This window comes from Aythya ferina, assembly GCF_964211825.1.
Source record: "Aythya ferina genome assembly, chromosome: 28".
NCBI lineage: Eukaryota > Metazoa > Chordata > Aves > Anseriformes > Anatidae > Aythya > Aythya ferina.
In genome coordinates, this window is record NC_140325.1 from 3,251,353 (window position 1) to 3,270,843 (window position 19,491).

Sequence of the window (19,491 nt, forward strand, 5' to 3'; positions counted from 1 at the left end):
GGGTGGCGAGGGCATGGTATAGGATATACGGGAACCTTCCACGGAAATGAAGAAATTCGCAAGGTTCTGTCTATAAATATAACAAACTCGGACGATACTAGCTGGGTACTAGGAAACGTGTCAGATTTTACGAACACGGAACAGATAGGGGAGGACTCATCCTAATAAAAAGGAGGATGCTGCTAGGCCCCAGGACCAAATGAGGCATTGTCAGAAAGTGTCCAGGGAATCCAGCCTGCGGAAAATACTCCATAAAATACTGCAGTGCCAACCCTCGGCAGCCCTACGAGCTCCGGTAAGGCCGAGACTGACAACATAGCTGAGAATAACATGTGGGGGGGTCATGAATGCCAGCTACCAATTATGAAACAAAGCAAACCCAAATGGAACCAAACACTGTTGATTATGCTTTAGTATAAGGCCTTCATACTACGATGCCATCGCCCCCCCCCCCAAAAGGCAAAAAGCTGCAGCCCCCCAGGAGGGGAGGCTCCTCTGAGCCATGGGGGGGACACCAAGCAGCCCCCCCCCGCAGGTGTTTGAGGGAAGCCTGGGGTCCCCCCCACAAACTGAGGGTGAAAGGGGGGCAGGGGACCCCCCAGGAAAGGAAGGGTCGGGTTGTGGGATGGGGGACAAAGGGGAGCAGCACTGGAGGAGGGCCAGGGGACGCCCCCCGCTGGAAGGAAGCCGGGGGGGCTGGGGTCGGCCTCCTCCTAAGGCCCCGAGGGAAGGGCGAAGGCTCAGGGTGGAAGCGAGATTTCTGCTCAGGAGAGGGCACAGGCCCTGGGGCAGGGTGCCCGGGGAGGGGGCAGCATCACCGTCCCTGGGGGGGGCAGGGATGGGATTGATGGCTTGTATCAGGACCAGCGTGACCAGCAGGGCTAGGGAGGTGATCGTCCCCCTGTACTCGGCTCTGGTGAGGCCGCACCTCGAGTACTGTGTTCAGTTGTGGGCCCCTCGCTACAAGAAGGACATCGAGGTGCTTGAGCGGGTGCAGAGAAGGGCGACGAAGCTGGTGAGGGGCCTGGAGAACAAGTCCTACGAGGAGCGGCTGAGGGAGCTGGGCTTGTTCAGCCTGGAGAAGAGGAGGCTCAGGGGCGACCTTATCGCTCTCTATGGGTACCTCAAGGGAGGCTGTAGCGAGGTGGGGGTTGGCCTGTTCTCCCACGTGCCTGGTGACAGGACGAGGGGGAATGGGCTAAAGCTGTGCCAGGGGAGGTGTAGGTTGGATGTTAGGAAGAACTTCTTCACTGAAAGGGTTGTGAGGCACTGGAACAGGCTGCCCAGGGAAGTGGTGGAGTCACCGTCCCTGGAAGTCTTCAAAAGACATTTAGATGTGGAGCTCAGGGATATGGTTTAGCAGGGACTGCTAGCGTTAGGTCAGAGGTTGGACTCGATGATCTTGAGGTCTCTTCCAACCTAGAAATTCTGTGATTCTGTGAGGATGGAGTGGCTTGGGTTAGGTTAGGCTCCAGGAGCCCCTTGGTCCTTTCCCAGCTCGTGGTACAAGCGCACACCAGCCATTGTGAAGGGGAAGACACTTTATTTATTATTTATCAAACCAGGGGGAATTATTTAAAATCCAACTACTTCAAAGAACAGGAAGCAGGGGGGACGCCGGCTCTCACTGCAGGCACACGGGCAGGCCGTAGGCGACGGGGGCAGCCCCGGTGAGGTATCTGAGGCGGGGGGCTTGGCGGGCCTGGGCCATGTAGTGCAGGAGGGGGGCACCGGAGTCTGCCTGCAGCCAGCCCTGCAGCAGCGCCTCGGTGTAGCGGTCGAAGTCACACTGAGTCACGTCCCACAGGGTGCCCAGGATGAAGGGGCTGGGAAAAAGAAAAAGGGGGTTAGGGCCAGGAGGGCTGGGCGAAGGAGGGGGTGAGAGGAGGACAAGGAGAACACTCACTGCTTACCAGCACAGGGAAAAGGCAGGGGAGGGGGGCAATAGAAAGCAGGGAGGTGGGGATGGGGTAAAAAGAAGGCAACAAGGGGATGGGGCGAAGACCCCGTCTGCCCCCCAAAAGCCACCCCCCTCTTTCTCCGCCTCACCAGCCGGCCAGGAGGTAGTCGAGGACGATGCCGGAGCCCTCGAGGCCGCCGCGCACGGCCAGCGCGGCGCTGCTGCAGCCGAAGAGCAGGGCCACGGCGTTGCAGTCCAGCTGGGCGATGTCTGTCCCGTCCAGCAGGCGGGCGCCCGCCCCGTGCCCCACGTAGCTGCCAGGAACAGGAGCAGGGTGAGCAGGGTGAGCGCGATAGCGCAGCCCCGCACGGCCACGGGCACTCACATGTAGAGGTCGTGCTCCAGCAGCGCTGCCTGCATCTGCTCCTGGCTGGGGATGGCTCCTGTGACCCCGCTCCAGCCCTGCTGGCTGCGGGAAAGGAGGGGAGAAGTCATAGAAGGGGGGGGAGGGAGCACGGACCCCCCTCCTCCCCGCTCTGTGCGCCCCCGCTCCTCCTCACCTCTCGAACCAGCTGCGGAAGCACTCCTCGGTGCTCGGGAGGTTGTTCTGGGGGTTGAGGACGTAGAAGGTCCTGGTGGGGTTGACGCCGCGGTGCAGCACAGAGCCTGCCTGCTGAGGGGGGAGGAGGAAGGGAAAAAAGAAATAAGAAGTCACGAGTCAGCCCCAGCCCAGCACCAGCCTCAGGGGGTCCCAAGCCCCGCGGCAGAGCCAGGGTGCCCCCCTTCCACTCACCCTCGGTACCAGGTTGTAACTCAGGAGGAAGCGCAGGGACGGGAGGCGGGTGACAGGCACGGCGTGCAGGCACGCCATGCTCTCCCAGGGCAGCTTCTGGAGGTGCTGTGCAGGGAAGAGGAGGAGGAAGAAAGGAAGGGGAGGAAGGCGTGAGCGATAGAGCGCCTGTCCGAGCTGAGGGAGAAGCAGCAGGGGCAGGCTCTCACTTTATCCAGCACGAGGACGAGGGAGCCGCCAGGTGCCCGGACGCGGCTCCTCTGCTTCTCCAGGGCCTTTTGCAGGAGGAGCTCCGCTTTGTTGCAGGACTGCGAAGGGCACATCCCTGCGGCCAGGGCTTGCACGTCGGCCGGGGTGAGGAGGGGAGCAGCGTTGAGCAGGACCTGCGGCAAGGGGTAGGCGTGAGCCAAGGCAGAGCTCCCCCTGTGCCCTGCCCCAGCCCGGGGAGCTCAGCACCTTGAGCAGCGCCGGGTCCGAGCCCCGCCAGCCGCAGCGACGGAGCTGGGCGAAGAGGCGGGCGGCTTCCTTGGCCAGCGCGGGATCCTGGCTGGTGGGGAGCAGCACTCCCTTCCAGCAGTCCAGCACCTCTGTCTCCAGGGTGTCGATGAGGCTCTGCGAGAGAGGACAGAGTCACGGGGGGGTCCGAGCATTCCCCCCAGGCGTGGGGAGCACGGGGTGCCTCTCGCCTACCTTCATCCTGCGGTCCAGCTCGGAGCGGCACAGCCACCAGTCACGGTTGTTGGTGTAGTTGATGGTTTCTTTCTGCTCCTTCTGGATGGTGTCGAAGTCACTCAGCACTGAGCTCAGCGGGGCCTGGGGGAGGAAGGGAGCCGTGAACCCAGCCCCAGGCTCATCCCGGCTGCTCCACTCTTCTAGCCCTTCCCTCACCTTGGTGAGCGCGGTCGGGATGTGGATGGTGATGGGAGTGCTGCCCCTCTCCAACCGTGTCAGCAGCAGTATGTCGTCCTTGGAGAAGGGCTGGACGCTCACGAGGGTCAGCAGACAGACGGTCACTCCTGAAAAAGTCACCCCCCGACCTTCAGGAGAGGCCAAGGCATCAGGCAGCACCCTCCAGGGCTCCACTTGGATCAGCCCTCACCTGCAGGGATCTGCTGCAGCTGCTCTCTGAATCTGTTGAGCTCCTGGGGCCCCAGACACGTGGAGCTGAAGCTGAAGAGGTTCTGGAGCTCAGTGAGGTGATGGATGCGCGAGGGAGCATCCTGCAGGGAGAGCCCTTGGAGCTGCTCAGCCGCAGCTGTTGCCGACTTGTTCAGATTGCTGCAGAGGGAGAGGTGGTCGGGGGTGGGGGGGGGAACGTTGCTCCAAACCAAGCCCTCCAGGGCTCTAGGTTTGGCTGAGCCCCTTCCCCTTCTCAGCAAAGCTCCAGCGACAGCGGCAGGGAGGCACAAAACTTACTGAAGCTTCTCGTGGATGATGCTGAGCAGCTGATGGCGCATGGTGATGGAGACCGACTCGCACAGCAGATAGGCGGTGAAGATGGGGTCCTGGTCGCCTGTGAGCATAGCCAGGAGCTGGCAGATCTGGCTGTAGAGCCTGGCAGGCGGGTAGTGGCAGATGCAGTTGAAGGCATCTTTCAGGTACCCGCGGGCAGCGTCCAGCAAGGAATCATCTGGAAGGGGCAAAGCAACACCACCAGGATCAGGCAGCGAGCCCGTGGCCACCTTGGCTCTCCCTCTGCTGCTCTCCCCTCCACTTGGAGGGTTTTTGCCCTTTTAAGACACGCTTCGGCGGAGGTGGCCCCAGCGTTGCCATTTGCCTCTTCCCACCCCGCGGTTCCCCACTCCCGCTCACCTTCCATAACCTGCAGGGCATCGAGGCACAGGGGGTTCTCGCTGCCCGGCATCCCCCCCGCCGGGACGTGCTCGGTGTCCTCGCCCCCCTGGTCACGGGCCCTGGTGGGGGGACAGGCTCTGGGGCACAGGGTGCGAGGCGCCACCGCCTCGGAGTCGCTGAGCACGGGGGCTTGAGTGGCATCCTCCCCAGCTGGGAGCTTGGCTCTCGGGGTCTTCGTCGTTTCTTCATTGTCCTTGAGAATGTAAAGAATCTACTGAGAAGAGAAGGTTTCACACCTCACGGCATTGTAACATGGGGACAAATGGGGAAGGGGGGTTGGGTGAACATCCTGGTTAAAACAAAGGATCTATAAATATATCTAGAGGATCTATAAATTCTATCTAGGAATCTAGATCTATCTAGGGATCTAGGATCTATAAATCCTATCTATAAATATAACAAACTTGGACGATACTAGCTGGGTACTAGGAAACGTGTCAGATTTTACGAACACGGAACAGATAGGGGAGGACTCGTCCTAATAAAGAAGGAAAAACCCGAGACTTGCCTTCCAAGGTAGTCGGGCCCTAATAAAGAGTGAATAGGGGAAGGTTTGGTTGTCCAGACTGTAAAGATACCTGGGACTGCCCAACCTACTACAGTGTTTTCTAATAAGTTGACAGAGTTCTCCTTTCCCACACTGCTTCCAAGCATTGTGAAAAAAGAAGGGGGTTGTACCCGAGGAGATAACTGAAGGGTGCTGGCTACGTGGAAGTGTTAAGCCCCCATATTCAAATTCTTCCAAGTGCAGTTGGGGTCAGGAAATCGGGATAACTTTGACCCAACTACGGGAAAAGGTAGATGTATCGGCACAGTTCCAAGAGATAAAAGTGATCTGTGCCATGCCACAAAAAAAACAAAAAAAACGTACCGAACACACAAGTGGTTAATTCCTGCAAATAACACTAGGTGGGGATGTTCACCGTTAGGAGTCACTCCTTGCCTATCTTTAAAATTGTTTCACGCATCTCATGATTTTTGTGTACAGGTGGTCATTACACCAAGGATCCCACACCACTCTGAAGAGGATATGTAAACCCATCACACAGCGGCTGAATGCCACCTGGTAAAGATCATACTGGGGGGGTAAGAGATAAAATGACTAAATTGGATTATAACAGGGCGGAGAGAGGGAAGGAGAGTTTCGGCCCCCCAGCAGGGGATCCCAGCCCTCGTGCAGCACCGGCCGCCCCCCCCGCAGCTCACCGACAGTTCCGCCTGCAGTGTCTCTGTGCCCTCCGTGGTGGCCGTACGCGCCACAAAATCAGTGCCCTGGAGGTGCTCCATGTCAGCCCTGCGGGGTGGGGGGGGTGAGGGGGTGCTGGTGCTCACAGCCCCACACCCCCCCAGTCTCCAAAGAGGCCTACAGAGCGCCCCCCACCCCTCACTCCCACCCCCAGGCGCTGCAGGACCCCCCTGAGCCCCCCCTGCCCCTCAGGCCCCCCCGATTCCCATAGCTGTCCCCCAGCCCCCCTCCGAGTCCCTGCAGCCCCCCCAAGTCCCTCAGCCCCCCCCCCGAGTCCCTACACGAACCCCCCGCCCCCCCCCCGAGTCCCTGCAGCCCCCTCCGAGTCCCTCAGCCGCCCCCCCCAGGGCCCCAAAGCCACACCCCGGCCCCCCTCCGAGTCCCTGCAGGGACCCCCCCGAGTCCCCTCCGAGTCCCTGCAGCCCCCCCAAGTCCCTGCAGGGCCCCCCCGAGTCCCCTCCAAGTCCCTGCAGCCCCCCCGAGTCCCACAGCTGCCCCCCCCAGGGCCCCAAAGCCACGCCCCGGCCCCCCTCCGAGTCCCTGCAGCCCCCCCGGCCTCCCCCGGGTCCCTGCAGGGCCCCCCCGGCCCCCCTCCGAGTCCCTGCAGGGACCCCCCCGAGTCCCCTCCGAGTCCCTGCAGGGACCCCCCCGAGTCCCCTCCGAGTCCCTGCAGGGACCCCCCCGAGTCCCCTCCGAGTCCCTGCAGGGACCCCCCCGAGTCCCTGCAGCCCCCCCCGGGTCCCTGCAGAGACCCCCCCGGCCCCCCCCGCCCACTCCTGAGTCCCACAGCCCCCCGGAACCCCGGCCCCCCTCGGGTCCCTGCAGGGCCCCCCCGGATCCCTGCAGCCCCCCTCCATTTCCTTGGGTCCCCCCAGGTCCCTCAGCCCCCCGAGTCCCTGCAGCCCCCCGCCAAGCCCTTGGGTCCCCTCAGGTCCCTCAGCCCCCCGGCCCCCTCCCGAGTCCCTGCAGCCCCCTCCGAGTCCCTGCAGGGACCCCCCCGAGTCCCCTCCGAGTCCCTGCAGCCCCCCCTGGGTCCCCTCCGAGTCCCTGCAGAAACCCCCCCGGCCCCCCCCGCCTTCCCCTGAGTCCCACAGCCCCCCCCCGGGCACCCCGCCCCCCCCCCTCCGAGTCCCTGCAGGGACCCCCCCGAGTCCCTGCAGCCCCCCCAAGTCCCTCACCCCCCCCCCGAGTTCCTACACGAACCCCCCGGCCCCTCTCCGAGTCCCTGCAGCCCCCTCCGAGTCCCTGCAGGGTCCCCCCGAGTACCTCAGCCGCCCCCCGGCCCCCCCCCAGCCCCAAAGCCGCCCCCCTCCGAGTCTCTGCAGAAACCCCCCCGGCCCCCCCCGCCTACCCCTGAGTCCCTCAGGCCCCCGGACCCCCAGCACCCCCCGAGTCCCTGCGGCCCCCTCCGAGTCCCTGCAGGGCCCCCCCGGATCCCTGCAGCCCCCCGCCAAGCCCTTGGGTCCCCCCAGGTCCCTCAGCCCCCCGGCCCACCGAGTCCCTTCGGCCCCCCCCCCGGCCCCCCGCGGCTCCCTCCGAGTCCCTGCAGGGACCCCCGAGTCCCTGCGGCCCCCCCCTTATTTTGCCCCCCCCACGTACCCTTGTATCGCTTCTCGCCGGCAGACCCGCGGCGCCCGCCGCGCCCCGTCCAAATAAGCCGCGCCGCGGGCAGGTGAGGGCGGGGCGCCCCGCGCGGGGCACGCCGGGACTTGTAGTCCCAGAACGGCCCCGCGTCACGTCCCCCCTAGCAGCTGTTGGGGCGCCGCGTTTTGGGTTGGGATGGGCAGGGTGCTGAGAACACGCGGCTGTTGTCGTTGCAGGCAGCCTGGGGGTGCAGCAGGAGCTGGGGGGGGGCCAAGCAGACCCCAAGTGGCCAAAGGGGTATTCCTTGGGAAAAAATCCAAGGGATTTTTTTTTGTTGTCAAGGACAAGGTCCGCGTGCCTGCTAATCACAACAGCTGGGGTTGTTTTCGTGCAGTTGTTTGGGTGCTTTTGACTGATAATCTTGGGTGAGACACTGCCTGCCCCTGTGAAGTTCGCTCGTTCCAACCTAGAAAATCGATTCTGTGATTCTGTGATTCTTCTGTGAAAAGCGAGGCTATTCGGGCAATAAAATGCAGCATGATCTGACCATCCTGGCGTCTGTCGTGCTTTTGGCCGTGCTTCCTGCAACGACCTGGGGTCGTGCTGAGCAATTATAGGGGGGCTGGGCAGAGAACAGACCAACCCCCACCTCTCCACAGCCTCCTTGAAGGTACCCCTAGAGCGATAAGGTCGCCCCTGAGCCTCCTGTATCCAGGCTGCACAACCCCAGCTCCCCCAGCTGCTCCTCGTAAGATTTGTTCTCCAGACCCCTCACCGTGGGTCCCTTCCAACTCGGGATATTCCTGGATTCTGTGAAAGAAAGTCAAGCAACCGGCAAACCGTGCTGTGTGCCCAGCCTGGGGACAGTCATGTGTGCCCTGCCTGGGGACTGCCCACCACTGTGAATAAAATCCCAGCTTCGCTGAGAGCCTCGCCTCAGCCCATTACTGGCTACGGAAGGGCTCTCACGCAGGGAAAGCACGTGCAGAAACGCTTTATTTTCCTGAAAAAAAAGGGAAGCTGAGGGGCGAGGGGGTGCGCAGGGGGCCCTCACCCTGCGGCACTCCGTCCCTGTGTGCTTCCAGTGCCGTCCCCGGCAGGACGCCAGGGTGGGGGCACCGCAGGGGTCACCAGCCGGGGGGGCTTTCCCCCTCGGCCACCCCGGGACCCCCTCCCGCATCACAGCTCGGGGGCGTCGGGCTGGCCCTGGGGGGGCGGCAGCCAGAGCTCGGCGTCGTGGGGGACGACGGGGAAGAGGCCGCCGACGGGGAAGAGGCCGACGACGGGGAAGAGGCCGACGACGGGGAAGAGGCCGCCGACGGCGAGCAGCACCAGCAGCATGAGGCCGCAGCAGGCGGAGAAGATGCTGCGGGTGCCGGGCCCGTGGTCGGCGCCGTGCAGAAGCAGCAGCCCCAGGCAGGCCAGCAGGTTGAGCGGGACACGGCACCAGTTCGGCACCCCCGGCCGGTCCTTCTCCGGGATCGCCTTTGTGAGAAACAAAGCCATGTTTTTGTGCAGTAGAGAATTCCTCATGTGTGCCCCAGGGGGGTCGTGGAGTCATAACATGGAGAAGCGGAGAAGCGCGAAGCAGATAAGCGGAGAGTGGGAGGCCTCGCTGTTCCAAAATAAGGTGGAAGCTTGAGACAAACAGGACGAGCAGCATGGGAACAGTGAAACAAAGATCCCAAGTTCTCACAACGTGAGAAAGGAGAAATTCAAGGGTTGAAACCGAGAGAAATGGTACATGTATGGTCCAGAGGAGCGTCGAGCAGCTCGTGAACCTGCAGTACTCAGCCACGAGGAAACAGGGGAGGTGATCGGCTGTCGGGGAATAGGGAATGAAAGGTTAGGCTTTGTTAACTAAAAGGCACTCCTAATTGGCAGGACAGCCACCGCTGCAAGCGCAAATAAAACAGCTGCACAGAAGAGCCTGTCTGAAGAAAATGATTTGAGATTTTGCTCACACCTTGCGCCGCAGGAAGCCCATGGCCGGGAAGTAGAGCCCACAGGAGAGCTCGAGGAGCAGGAAGGCCACGAAGGACTCGGCCGGGCTCTCCTGGCTGGGGGTGGTGGAGAAGGCGAGCATGAAGGGGGAGAAGAAGCCCACCTGGTGTAACTGCCCCGTCCTGGTGTAACTGCCCCGACCTGGTGTAACTGCCCCCCACCTGGTGTAACTGCCCCGACCTGGTGTAACTGCCCTGTCCTGGTGTAACTGCCCCTCTCACCTGGTGTAACTGCCCCGACCTGGTGTAACTGCTCCAATCTGGTGTAACTGCCCCGACTTGGTGTATCTGCCCGACCTGGTGTAACTGCCCCCACTCCTGGTGTAACTGCCCCTCCCACCTGGTGTATCTGCCCCGTCCTGGTGTAACTGCCCCCACTCCTGGTGTAACTGCCCCGTCCTGGTGTATCTGCCCCAACCTGGTATAACTGCCCCTCCCACCTGGTGTAACTGCCCCGTCCTGGTGTATCTGCCCCAACCTGGTATAACTGCCCCTCCCACCTGGTGTAACTGCCCCGACCTGGTGTATCTGCCCCGTCCTGGTGTAACTGCCCTGACCTGGTGTAACTGCCCCTCCCACCTGGTGTAACTGCCCCGTCCTGGTGTATCTGCCCCGTCCTGGTGTAACTGCCCCGACCTGGTGTAACTGCCCCGTCCTGGTGTAACTGCCCCGTCCTGGTGTAACTGCCCTGTCCTGGTGTAACTGCCCCCCACCTGGTGTAACTGCCCCGACCTGGTGTAACTGCCCCCACTCCTGGTGTAACTGCCCCTCCCACCTGGTGTAACTGCCCTGTCCTGGTGTAACTGCTCCCTCCTGGTGTAACTGCCCCCCCCACCTGGTGTAACTGCCCCCACTCCTGGAGTAACTGCCCCGTCCTGGTGTAACTGCCCCCCACCTGGTGTAACTGCCCCGACCTGGTGTAACTGCCCCGACCTGGTGTAACTGCCCCTCCCACCTGGTGTAACTGCCCCGTCCTGGTGTATCTGCCCCAACCTGGTATAACTGCCCCTCCCACCTGGAGTAACTGCCCCGACCTGGTGTAACTGCCCCGTCCTGGTGTAACTGCCCCGACCTGGTGTAACTGCCCCGACCTGGTGTAACTGCCCCTCCCACCTGGTGTAACTGCCCCGTCCTGGTGTATCTGCCCCAACCTGGTATAACTGCCCCTCCCACCTGGTGTAACTGCCCCGACCTGGTGTATCTGCCCCGTCCTGGTGTAACTGCCCTGACCTGGTGTAACTGCCCCTCCCACCTGGTGTAACTGCCCCGTCCTGGTGTATCTGCCCTGACCTGGTGTAACTGCCCCTCCCACCTGGTGTAACTGCCCCGTCCTGGTGTATCTGCCCCGACCTGGTGTAACTGCCCCGACCTGGTGTAACTGCTCCAATCTGGTGTAACTGCCCCGACTTGGTGTATCTGCCCGACCTGGTGTAACTGCCCCCACACCTGGTGTAACTGCCCATCCCACCTGGTGTAACTGCCCCGTCCTGGTGTAACTGCCCTGACCTGGTGTAACTGCCCCTCCCACCTGGTGTAACTGCCCCGTCCTGGTGTAACTGCCCTGACCTGGTGTAACTGCCCCTCCCACCTGGTGTAACTGCCCCGTCCTGGTGTATCTGCCCCGACCTGGTGTAACTGCCCCCCGTCCTGGTGTAACTGCTCCAATCTGGTGTAACTGCCCCGACCTGGTGTAACTGCCCCGACCTGGTGTAACTGCCCCCACTCCTGGTATAACTGCCCCTCCCACCTGGTGTAACTGCCCCGACCTGGTGTAACTGCCCCCCGTCCTGGTGTAACTGCCCCGACCTGGTGTAACTGCCCCCACTCCTGGTGTAACTGCCCCGTCCTGGTGTATCTGCCCCAACCTGGTATAACTGCCCCTCCCACCTGGTGTAACTGCCCCAACCTGGTGTAACTGCCCTGTCCTGGTGTATCTGCCCCCACTCCTGGTGTAACTGCCCTGACCTGGTGTAACTGCTCCCCCCCACCCCCTTCTTTTGCAAATGCCCCGCCCGGGGGCAAACACCTTGCGCAGTTGTCCCAGCCCCCACACAATTGCCCCATGCCCTGTGCAATCGCCCCCAGCTCTCCTCACCCCCCAACCCCGTGCAAACGCCCCCCGCTCTTGCACACCCCCACCCCCTCGCCCTGCCCGTGCCTCAGTTTCCCCCGCACTCACCGGGGTCCCGGGGGGGGTCCCCGCGCCCCCCTCACTTGATGCTGAGCCGCGGGCGGCAGGGCCGGGGGGGACACCCGAGGGGGCAGCGGGGGCAGGCTGCGGGGAGGGGGCAGCAGGGACTGACAAGTGGATCCCCGTTACGGGTGGCGAGGGCATGGTATAGGATATACGGGAACCTTCCACGGAAATGAAGAAATTCGCAAGGTTCTGTCTATAAATATAACAAACTCGGACGATACTAGCTGGGTACTAGGAAACGTGTCAGATTTTACGAACACGGAACAGATAGGGGAGGACTCATCCTAATAAAAAGGAGGATGCTGCTAGGCCCCAGGACCAAATGAGGCATTGTCAGAAAGTGTCCAGGGAATCCAGCCTGCGGAAAATACTCCATAAAATACTGCAGTGCCAACCCTCGGCAGCCCTACGAGCTCCGGTAAGGCCGAGACTGACAACATAGCTGAGAATAACATGTGGGGGGGTCATGAATGCCAGCTACCAATTATGAAACAAAGCAAACCCAAATGGAACCAAACACTGTTGATTATGCTTTAGTATAAGGCCTTCATACTACGATGCCATCGCCCCCCCCCCCAAAAAAAGGCAAAAAGCTGCAGCCCCCCAGGAGGGGAGGCTCCTCTGAGCCATGGGGGGGACACCAAGCAGCCCCCCCCCCCCCCGCAGGTGCTTGAGGGAAGCCTGGGGTCCCCCCCACAAACTGAGGGTGAAAGGGGGGCAGGGGACCCCCCAGGAAAGGAAGGGTCGGGTTGTGGGATGGGGGACAAAGGGGAGCAGCACTGGAGGAGGGCCAGGGGACGCCCCCCGCTGGAAGGAAGCCGGGGGGGCTGGGGTCGGCCTCCTCCTAAGGCCCCGAGGGAAGGGCGAAGGCTCAGGGTGGAAGCGAGATTTCTGCTCAGGAGAGGGCACAGGCCCTGGGGCAGGGTGCCCGGGGAGGGGGCAGCATCACCGTCCCTGGGGGGGGGCAGGGATGGGATTGATGGCTTGTATCAGGACCAGCGTGACCAGCAGGGCTAGGGAGGTGATCGTCCCCCTGTACTCAGCTCTGGTGAGGCCGCACCTCGAGTACTGCGTTCAGTTTTGGGCCCCTCGCTACAAGAAGGACATGGAGGTGCTCGAGCGGGTGCAGAGAAGGGCGACGAAGCTGGTGAGGGGCCTGGAGAACAAGTCCTACGAGGAGCGGCTGAGGGAGCTGGGCTTGTTCAGCCTGGAGAAGAGGAGGCTCAGGGGCGACCTTATCGCTCTCTATGGGTACCTCAAGGGAGGCTGTAGCGAGGTGGGGGTTGGCCTGTTCTCCCACGTGCCTGGTGACAGGACGAGGGGGAATGGGCTAAAGTTGAGCCAGGGGAGTTTTAGGTTAGATGTTAGGAAGAACTTCTTCACCGAAAGGGTTGTGAGGCACTGGAACAGGCTGCCCAGGGAAGTGGTGGAGTCACCATCCCTGGAAGTCTTCAAAAGACGTTTAGATGTAGAGCTCAGGGATATGGTTTAGTGGGGACTGCTAGCGTTAGGTCAGAGGTTGGACTCGATGATCTTGAGGTCTCTTCCAACCTAGAAATTCTGTGATTCTGTGAGGATGGAGTGGCTTCGGTTGGGTTAGGCTCCAGGAGCCCCTTGGTCCTTTCCCAGCTCGTGGTACAAGCGCACACCACCCATTGTGAAGGGGAAGACACTTTATTTATTATTTATCAAACGAGGGGGAATTATTTAAAATCCAACTACTTCAAAGAACAGGAAGCAGGGGGGACGCCGGCTCTCACTGCAGGCACACGGGCAGGCCGTAGGCGACGGGGGCAGCCCCGGTGAGGTATCTGAGGCGGGGGGCTTGGCGGGCCTGGGCCACGTACTGCAGGAGGGGGGCACCGGAGCCCGCCTGCAGCCAGCCCTGCAGCAGCGCCTCGGTGTAGCGGTCGAGGTCACACTGAGTCACGTCCCACAGGGTGCCCAGGACGAAGGGGCTGGGAAAAAAAAAAAGGGGGTTAGAGGGGTTAGGGCCAGGAGGGCTGGGCGAAGGAGCGGGGTGAGAGGAGGACAAGGAGAACACTCACTGCTTACCAGCACAGGGAAAAGGCAGGGGAGGGGGGCAATAAAAAGCAGGGAGGTGGGGATGGGGTAAAAAGAAGGCAAGAAGGGGATGGGGCGAAGACCCCGTCTGCCCCCCAGAAGCCACCCCCTCTCTCCCCGCCTCACCAGCCGGCCAGGAGGTAGTCGAGGACGATGCCGGAGCCCTCGAGGCCGCCGCGCACGGCCAGCGCGGCGCTGCTGCAGCCGAAGAGCAGGGCCACGGCGTTGCAGTCCAGCTGGGCGATGTCTGTCCCGTCCAGCAGGCGGGCGCCCGCCCCGTGCCCCACGTAGCTGCCAGGAACAGGAGCAGGGTGAGCAGGGTGAGCGCGATAGCGCAGCCCCGCACGGCCACGGGCACTCACATGTAGAGGTCGTGCTCCAGCAGCGCTGCCTGCATCTGCTCCTGGCTGGGGATGGCTCCTGTGACCCCGCTCCAGCCCTGCTGGCTGCGGGAAAGGAGGGGAGAAGTCATAGAAGGGGGGGGAGGGAGCACGGACCCCCCTCCTCCCCGCTCTGTGCGCCCCCGCTCCTCCTCACCTCTCGAACCAGCTGCGGAAGCACTCCTCGGTGCTCGGGAGGTTGTTCTGGGGGTTGAGGACGTAGAAGGTCCTGGTGGGGTTGACGCCGCGGTGCAGCACAGAGCCTGCCTGCTGAGGGGGGAGGAGGAAGGGAAAAAAGAAATAAGAAATCACGAGTCAGCCCCAGCCCAGCACCAGCCTCGGGGGGTCCCAAGCCCCGCGGCAGAGCCAGGGTGCCCCCCTTCCACTCACCCTCGGTGCCAGGTTGTAACTCAGGAGGAAGCGCAGGGACGGGAGGCGGGTGACAGGCACGGCGCGCAGGCACGCCATGCTCTCCCAGGGCAGCTTCTGGAGGTGCTGTGCAGGGAAGAGGAGGAGGAAGAAAGGAAGGGGAGGAAGGCGTGAGCGATAGAGCGCCTGTCCGAGCTGAGGGAGAAGCAGCAGGGGCAGGCTCTCACTTTATCCAGCACGAGGACGAGGGAGCCGCCAGGTGCCCGGACGCGGCTCCTCTGCTTCTCCAGGGCCTTTTGCAGGAGGAGCTCCGCTTTGTTGCGGGACTGCGAAGGGCACATCCCTGCGGCCAGGGCTCGCACGTCGGCCGGGGTGAGGAGGGGAGCAGCGTTGAGCAGGACCTGCGGCAAGGGGTAGGTGTGAGCCAAGGCAGAGCTCCCCCTGTGCCCTGCCCCAGCCCGGGGAGCTCAGCACCTTGAGCAGCGCCGAGTTCCAGCCCCGCCAGCCGCAGGGATGGAGTTGGGCGAGGAGGCGGATGGCTTCCTCGGCCAGCGCGGGATCCTGGCTGGTGGGGAGCAGCATTCCCTTCCAGCAGCCCAGCACCTCCGTCTCCAGGGTGTCGATGAGGCTCTGCGAGAGAGGACAGAGTCACGGGGGGGTCCGAGCATTCCCCCCAGGCGTGGGGAGCACGGGGTGCCTCTCGCCTACCTTCATCCTGCGGTCCAGCTCGGAGCAGCACAGCCACCAGTCACGGTTGTTGGTGCAGTTGATGGTTTCTTTCTGCTCCTTCTGGATGGTGTCGAAGTCACTCAGCACTGAGCTCAGCGGGGCCTGGGGGAGGAAGGGAGCTATGAGCCCAGCCCCAGGCTCATCCCGGCTGCTCCACTCTTCTAGCCCTTCCCTCACCTTTTTGAGCGCGGTCGGGATGTGGATGGTGATGGGAATGCTGCCCCTCTCCAACCGTGTCAGCAGCAGTATGTCGTCCTTGGAGAAGGGCTGGATGCTCATGAGGGTCAGCACACAGACAGTCACTCCTGAAAAAGTCACCCCCCGACCTTCAGGAGAGGCCAAGGCATCAGGCAGCACCCTCCGGGGCTCCACTTGGATCAGCTCTCACCTGCAGGGATCTGCTGCAGCTGCTCTGTGAATCTCTTGAGCTCCTGGGACCCCAGACACGTGGGGCTGAAGCTGAAGAGGTTCTGGAGCTCAATGAGGTGATGGATGCGCGAGGGAGCATCCTGCAGGGAGAGCCCTTGGAGCTGCTCAGCCGCAGCTGTTGCTGACTTGTTCAGTTTGCTGCAGAGGGAGAGGTGGTCAGGGGTGGGGGGGGGAACGTTGCTCCAAACCAAGCCCTCCAGGGCTCTAGGTTTGGCTGAGCCCCTTCCCCTTCTCAGCAAAGCTCCAGCGACAGAGGCAGGGGGGCACAAAACTTACTGAAGCTTCTTGTGGATGATGCTGAGCAGCTGATGGCGCGTGGTGATGGAGACCGACTCGCACAGCAGATAGGCGGTGGAGACGGAGTCCTGGTCGCCTGTGAGCAGAGCCAGGAGCTGGCAGATCTGGCTGTAGAGCCCGGCAGGCAGGCAGTGGCCGTTGCAGTTGAAGGCAGCTTTCAGGTACGCGTGGACAGCGTCCAGCCAGGAATCATCCGGAAGGGGCAAAGCAACACCACCAGGATCAGGCAGCGAGCCCGCGGCCACCTTGGCTCTCCCTCTGCTGCTCTCCCCTCCACTTGGAGGGTTTTTGCCCTTTTAAGACACGCTTCGGCGGAGGTGGCCCCAGCGTTGCCATTTGCCTCTTCCCACCCCGCGGTTCCCCACTCCCGCTCACCTTCCATAACACGCAGGGCATCGAGGCACAGGGGGTTCTTGCTGCCCGGCATCCCCCCCGCCGGGACGTGCTCGGTGTCCTCGCCCCCCTGGTCACGGGCCCTGGTGGGGGGACAGGCTCTGGGGCACAGGGTGCGAGGCGCCACCGCCTCGGAGTCGCTGAGCACGGGGGCTTGAGTGGCATCCTCCCCAGCTGGGAGCTTGGCTCTCGGGGTCTTCGTCGTTTCTTCATTGTCCTTGAGAATTTAAAGAATCTACTGAGAAGATAAGGTTTCACACCTCACGGCATTGTAACATGGGGACAAATGGGGAAGGGGGGTTGGGTGAACATCCTGGTTAAAACAAAGGATCTATAAATATATCTAGAGGATCTATAAATTCTATCTAGGAATCTAGATCTATCTAGGGATCTAGGATCTATAAATCCTATCTATAAATATAACAAACTTGGACGATACTAGCTGGGTACTAGGAAACGTGTCAGATTTTACGAACACGGAACAGATAGGGGAGGACTCGTCCTAATAAAGAAGGAAAAACCCGAGACTTGCCTTCCAAGGTAGTCGGGCCCTAATAAAGAGTGAATAGGGGAAGGTTTGGTTGTCCAGACTGTAAAGATACCTGGGACTGCCCAACCTACTACAGTGTTTTCTAATAAGTTGACAGAGTTCTCCTTTCCCACACTGCTTCCAAGCATTGTGAAAAAAGAAGGGGGTTGTACCCGAGGAGATAACTGAAGGGTGCTGGCTACGTGGAAGTGTTAAGCCCCCATATTCAAATTCTTCCAAGTGCAGTTGGGGTCAGGAAATCGGGATAACTTTGACCCAACTACGGGAAAAGGTAGATGTATCGGCACAGTTCCAAGAGATAAAAGTGACCTGTGCCATGCCACAAAAAAAAAAAAAAAAACAAAAAAAACCGTACCGAACACACAAGTGGTTAATTCCTGCAAATAACACTAGGTGGGGATGTTCACCGTTAGGAGTCACTCCTTGCCTATCTTTAAAATTGTTTCACGCATCTCATGATTTTTGTGTACAGGTGGTCATTACACCAAGGATCCCACACCACTCTGAAGAGGATATGTAAACCCATCACACAGCGGCTGAATGCCACCTGGTAAAGATCATACTGGGGGGGTAAGAGATAAAATGACTAAATTGGATTATAACAGGGCGGAGAGAGGGAAGGAGAGTTTCGGCCCCCCAGCAGGGGATCCCGGCCCTCGTGCAGCACCGGCCGCCCCCCCCGCAGCTCACCGACAGTTCCGCCTGCAGTGTCTCTGTGCCCTCCGTGGTGGCCGTACGCGCCACAAAATCAGTGCCCTGGAGGTGCTCCATGTCAGCCCTGCGGGGTGGGGGGGGTGGGGGGGTGAGGGGGTGCTGGTGCTCACAGCCCCACACCCCCCCAGTCTCCAAAGAGGCCTACAGAGCGCCCCCCACCCCTCACTCCCACCCCCAGGCCCTGCAGGACCCCCCTGAGCCCCCCCTGCCCCTCAGGCCCCCCCAGACTCCCTACAGCCCCCCCCGCCCCTCAGCCCCCCCCGAGTCCCATAGCTGCCCCCCAGCCCCCCTCCGAGTCCCTGCAGCCCCCCCCGGGTCCCCTCCGAGTCCCTGCAGAAACCCCCCCGGCCCCCCCCGCCTTCCCCTGAGTCCCACAGCCCCCCCCCGGGCACCCCGGCCCCCCCCCCGAGTCCCTGCAGGGTCCCCCCCGAGTCCCTCAGCCGCCTCCCGGCCCCCCCACGGGCCCCAAAGCCACACCCCGGCCCCCCTCTGAGTCCCTGCAGGGACCCCCCCGAGTCCCCCCCGACTCCCTGCAGCCCCCCCAAGTCCCTCAGCCCCCCCCCCCCGAGTCCCTACACGAACCCCCCGGCCCCGCTCCGAGTCCCTGCAGCCCCCTCCGAGTCCCTGCAGGGTCCCCCCGAGTCCCTCAGCCGCCCCCCGGCCCCCCCCCAGCCCCAAAGCCGCCCCCCTGCCGCCCTCCGAGTCTCTGCAGAAACCCCCCCGGCCCCCCCCGCCTACCCCGAGTCCCACAGCCCCCCGGACCCCCAGCCCCCCCCGAGTCCCTGCAGGGCCCCCCCGAGTCCCTCAGCCGCCCCCCGGCCCCCCCACGGGCCCCAAAGCCACACCCCGGCCCCCCTCCGAGTCCCTGCAGGGACCCCCCCGGCCCCCCTCCGAGTCCCTGCAGGGACCCCCCCGGGTCCCCTCCGAGTCCCTGCAGGGACCCCCCCGGGTCCCCTCCGAGTCCCTGCAGGGACCCCCCCGGGTCCCCTCCGAGTCCCTGCAGGGACCCCCCCGGGTCCCCTCCGAGTCCCTGCAGGGACCCCCCCGGGTCCCCTCCGAGTCCCTGCAGGGACCCCCCCGGGTCCCCTCCGAGTCCCTGCAGGGACCCCCCCGGCGCCCCCGCCTACCCCTGAGTCCCTCAGCCCCCCGGACCCCCAGCACCCCCCGAGTCCCCTCCGAGCCCCTGCAGACCGCCCGAGTCCCACAGCTGCCCCCCCCAGGGCCCCAAAGCCACACCCCGGCCCCCCTCCGAGTCCCTGCAGGGACCCCCCCGAGTCCCTGCAGTCGCCCCCGAGTCCGTCCGAGTCCCTGCGGCCCCCCCCGGTCCCCTCCAAGTCCCTGCAGAAACCCCCCCGGCCCCCCCCGCCTACCCCTGAGTCCCCCAGCACCCCCCGGGCCCCCCCGCCCCCGCAGCCCCCCGCCCCCGCAGCCCCCCGCCAAGCCCTTGGGTCCCCTCAGGTCCCTCAGCCCCCCGGCCCCCCCCCGAGTCCCTGCAGCCCCCTCCGGGTCCCTGCAGGGCCCCCCCGAGTCCCCTCCGAGTCCCTACAGGAACCCCCCGGCCCCCCGAGTCCCTGCAGGGCCCCCCCGGATCCCTGCAGCCCCCCTCCATTTCCTTGGGTCCCCCCGGGTCCCTCAGCCCCCCGAGTCCCTGCAGGGCCCCCCCGGCCCCCCCCCGGGTCCCTGCAGCCCCCCCCGGGTCCCTGCAGGGACCCCCGAGTCCCTTCGGCCCCCCCCCCGGCCCCCCCCGGCCCCCCCCCGAGTCCCTGCAGCCCCCCCCGCCCCCCCCTTATTTGGCCCCCCCCACGTACCCTTGTATCGCTTCTCGCCGGCAGACCCGCGGCGCCCGCCGCGCCCCGTCCAAATAAGCCGCGCCGCGGGCAGGTGAGGGCGGGGCGCCCCGCGCGGGGCACGCCGGGACTTGTAGTCCCAGAACGGCCCCGCGTCACGTCCCCCCTAGCAGCTGTTGGGGCGCCGCGTTTTGGGTTGGGATGG

General features: G+C 63.3%; 2 protein-coding genes and 1 pseudogene across 6 annotated transcripts; all 3 read right to left on the reverse strand.

The window, feature by feature from the left end:
• Positions 1-1,523: 1,523 nt before the first annotated feature.
• LOC311424739 (separin-like) lies at positions 1,524-7,524 on the reverse strand. 3 transcript variants are annotated; one of them, XM_084500120.1, is made up of 14 exons: positions 7,390-7,524; positions 5,751-5,838; positions 4,503-4,737; positions 4,107-4,281; positions 3,790-3,968; positions 3,579-3,706; positions 3,381-3,503; positions 3,147-3,302; positions 2,900-3,073; positions 2,694-2,798; positions 2,461-2,570; positions 2,286-2,369; positions 2,050-2,214; positions 1,524-1,826 (listed from the first exon to the last, which is right to left on the reverse strand). In XM_084500120.1, exons 2-14 carry the CDS (start codon positions 5,829-5,831, stop codon positions 1,625-1,627), a joined length of 1,917 nt encoding a protein of 638 aa, XP_084356246.1. In that variant the 5' UTR covers positions 5,832-5,838; positions 7,390-7,524; the 3' UTR covers positions 1,524-1,624. The 3 variants fall into 3 exon arrangements, with proteins under 3 accessions (XP_084356246.1, XP_084356245.1, XP_084356244.1); XM_084500119.1 differs by having other exon boundaries at positions 2,461-2,573; XM_084500118.1 differs by having other exon boundaries at positions 2,461-2,573; positions 4,107-4,320.
• A 1,029-nt stretch (positions 7,525-8,553) lies between these two features.
• On the reverse strand, positions 8,554-9,475 carry LOC311424564 (molybdate-anion transporter pseudogene; annotated as a pseudogene). The gene is made up of 2 exons: positions 9,341-9,475; positions 8,554-8,859 (listed from the first exon to the last, which is right to left on the reverse strand). The product of its transcript is annotated as a molybdate-anion transporter pseudogene (transcript).
• A 3,754-nt stretch (positions 9,476-13,229) lies between these two features.
• Positions 13,230-19,455, reverse strand: LOC311424747 (separin-like). Of its 2 annotated transcripts, none has more exons than XM_084500132.1 (14): positions 19,308-19,455; positions 17,476-17,563; positions 16,218-16,452; positions 15,822-15,996; positions 15,505-15,683; positions 15,294-15,421; positions 15,096-15,218; positions 14,862-15,017; positions 14,615-14,788; positions 14,409-14,513; positions 14,176-14,285; positions 14,001-14,084; positions 13,765-13,929; positions 13,230-13,532 (listed from the first exon to the last, which is right to left on the reverse strand). In XM_084500132.1, the coding sequence occupies exons 2-14, from the start codon at positions 17,554-17,556 to the stop codon at positions 13,331-13,333; spliced, it is 1,917 nt and encodes a 638-aa protein (XP_084356258.1). In that variant the 5' UTR covers positions 17,557-17,563; positions 19,308-19,455; the 3' UTR covers positions 13,230-13,330. The 2 variants fall into 2 exon arrangements, with proteins under 2 accessions (XP_084356258.1, XP_084356257.1); XM_084500131.1 differs by having other exon boundaries at positions 14,176-14,288.
• Positions 19,456-19,491: the final 36 nt, after the last annotated feature.

What these genes read in the sequence shown, in the direction of transcription:
- LOC311424739 (XM_084500118.1), bottom strand. Translation starts at nt 5,831, where the DNA reads ATGGAGCACCTCCAGGGCACTGATTTTGTGGCGCGTACGGCCACCACG. An exon ending in TGCCCTGCAGGTTATGGAAG is followed by an intron (nt 4,321 to 4,502) that starts GTGAGCGGGAGT and finishes TGCCCCTTCCAG; the next exon opens with ATGATTCCTTGCTGGACGCT. An exon ending in TCGTCCTCGTGCTGGATAAA is followed by an intron (nt 2,799 to 2,899) that starts GTGAGAGCCTGC and finishes TTCCCTGCACAG; the next exon opens with CACCTCCAGAAGCTGCCCTG.
- LOC311424747 (XM_084500131.1), bottom strand. Translation starts at nt 17,556, where the DNA reads ATGGAGCACCTCCAGGGCACTGATTTTGTGGCGCGTACGGCCACCACG. An exon ending in TCGTCCTCGTGCTGGATAAA is followed by an intron (nt 14,514 to 14,614) that starts GTGAGAGCCTGC and finishes TTCCCTGCACAG; the next exon opens with CACCTCCAGAAGCTGCCCTG. An exon ending in GTTACAACCTGGCACCGAGG is followed by an intron (nt 14,289 to 14,408) that starts GTGAGTGGAAGG and finishes CTCCCCCCTCAG; the next exon opens with CAGGCAGGCTCTGTGCTGCA.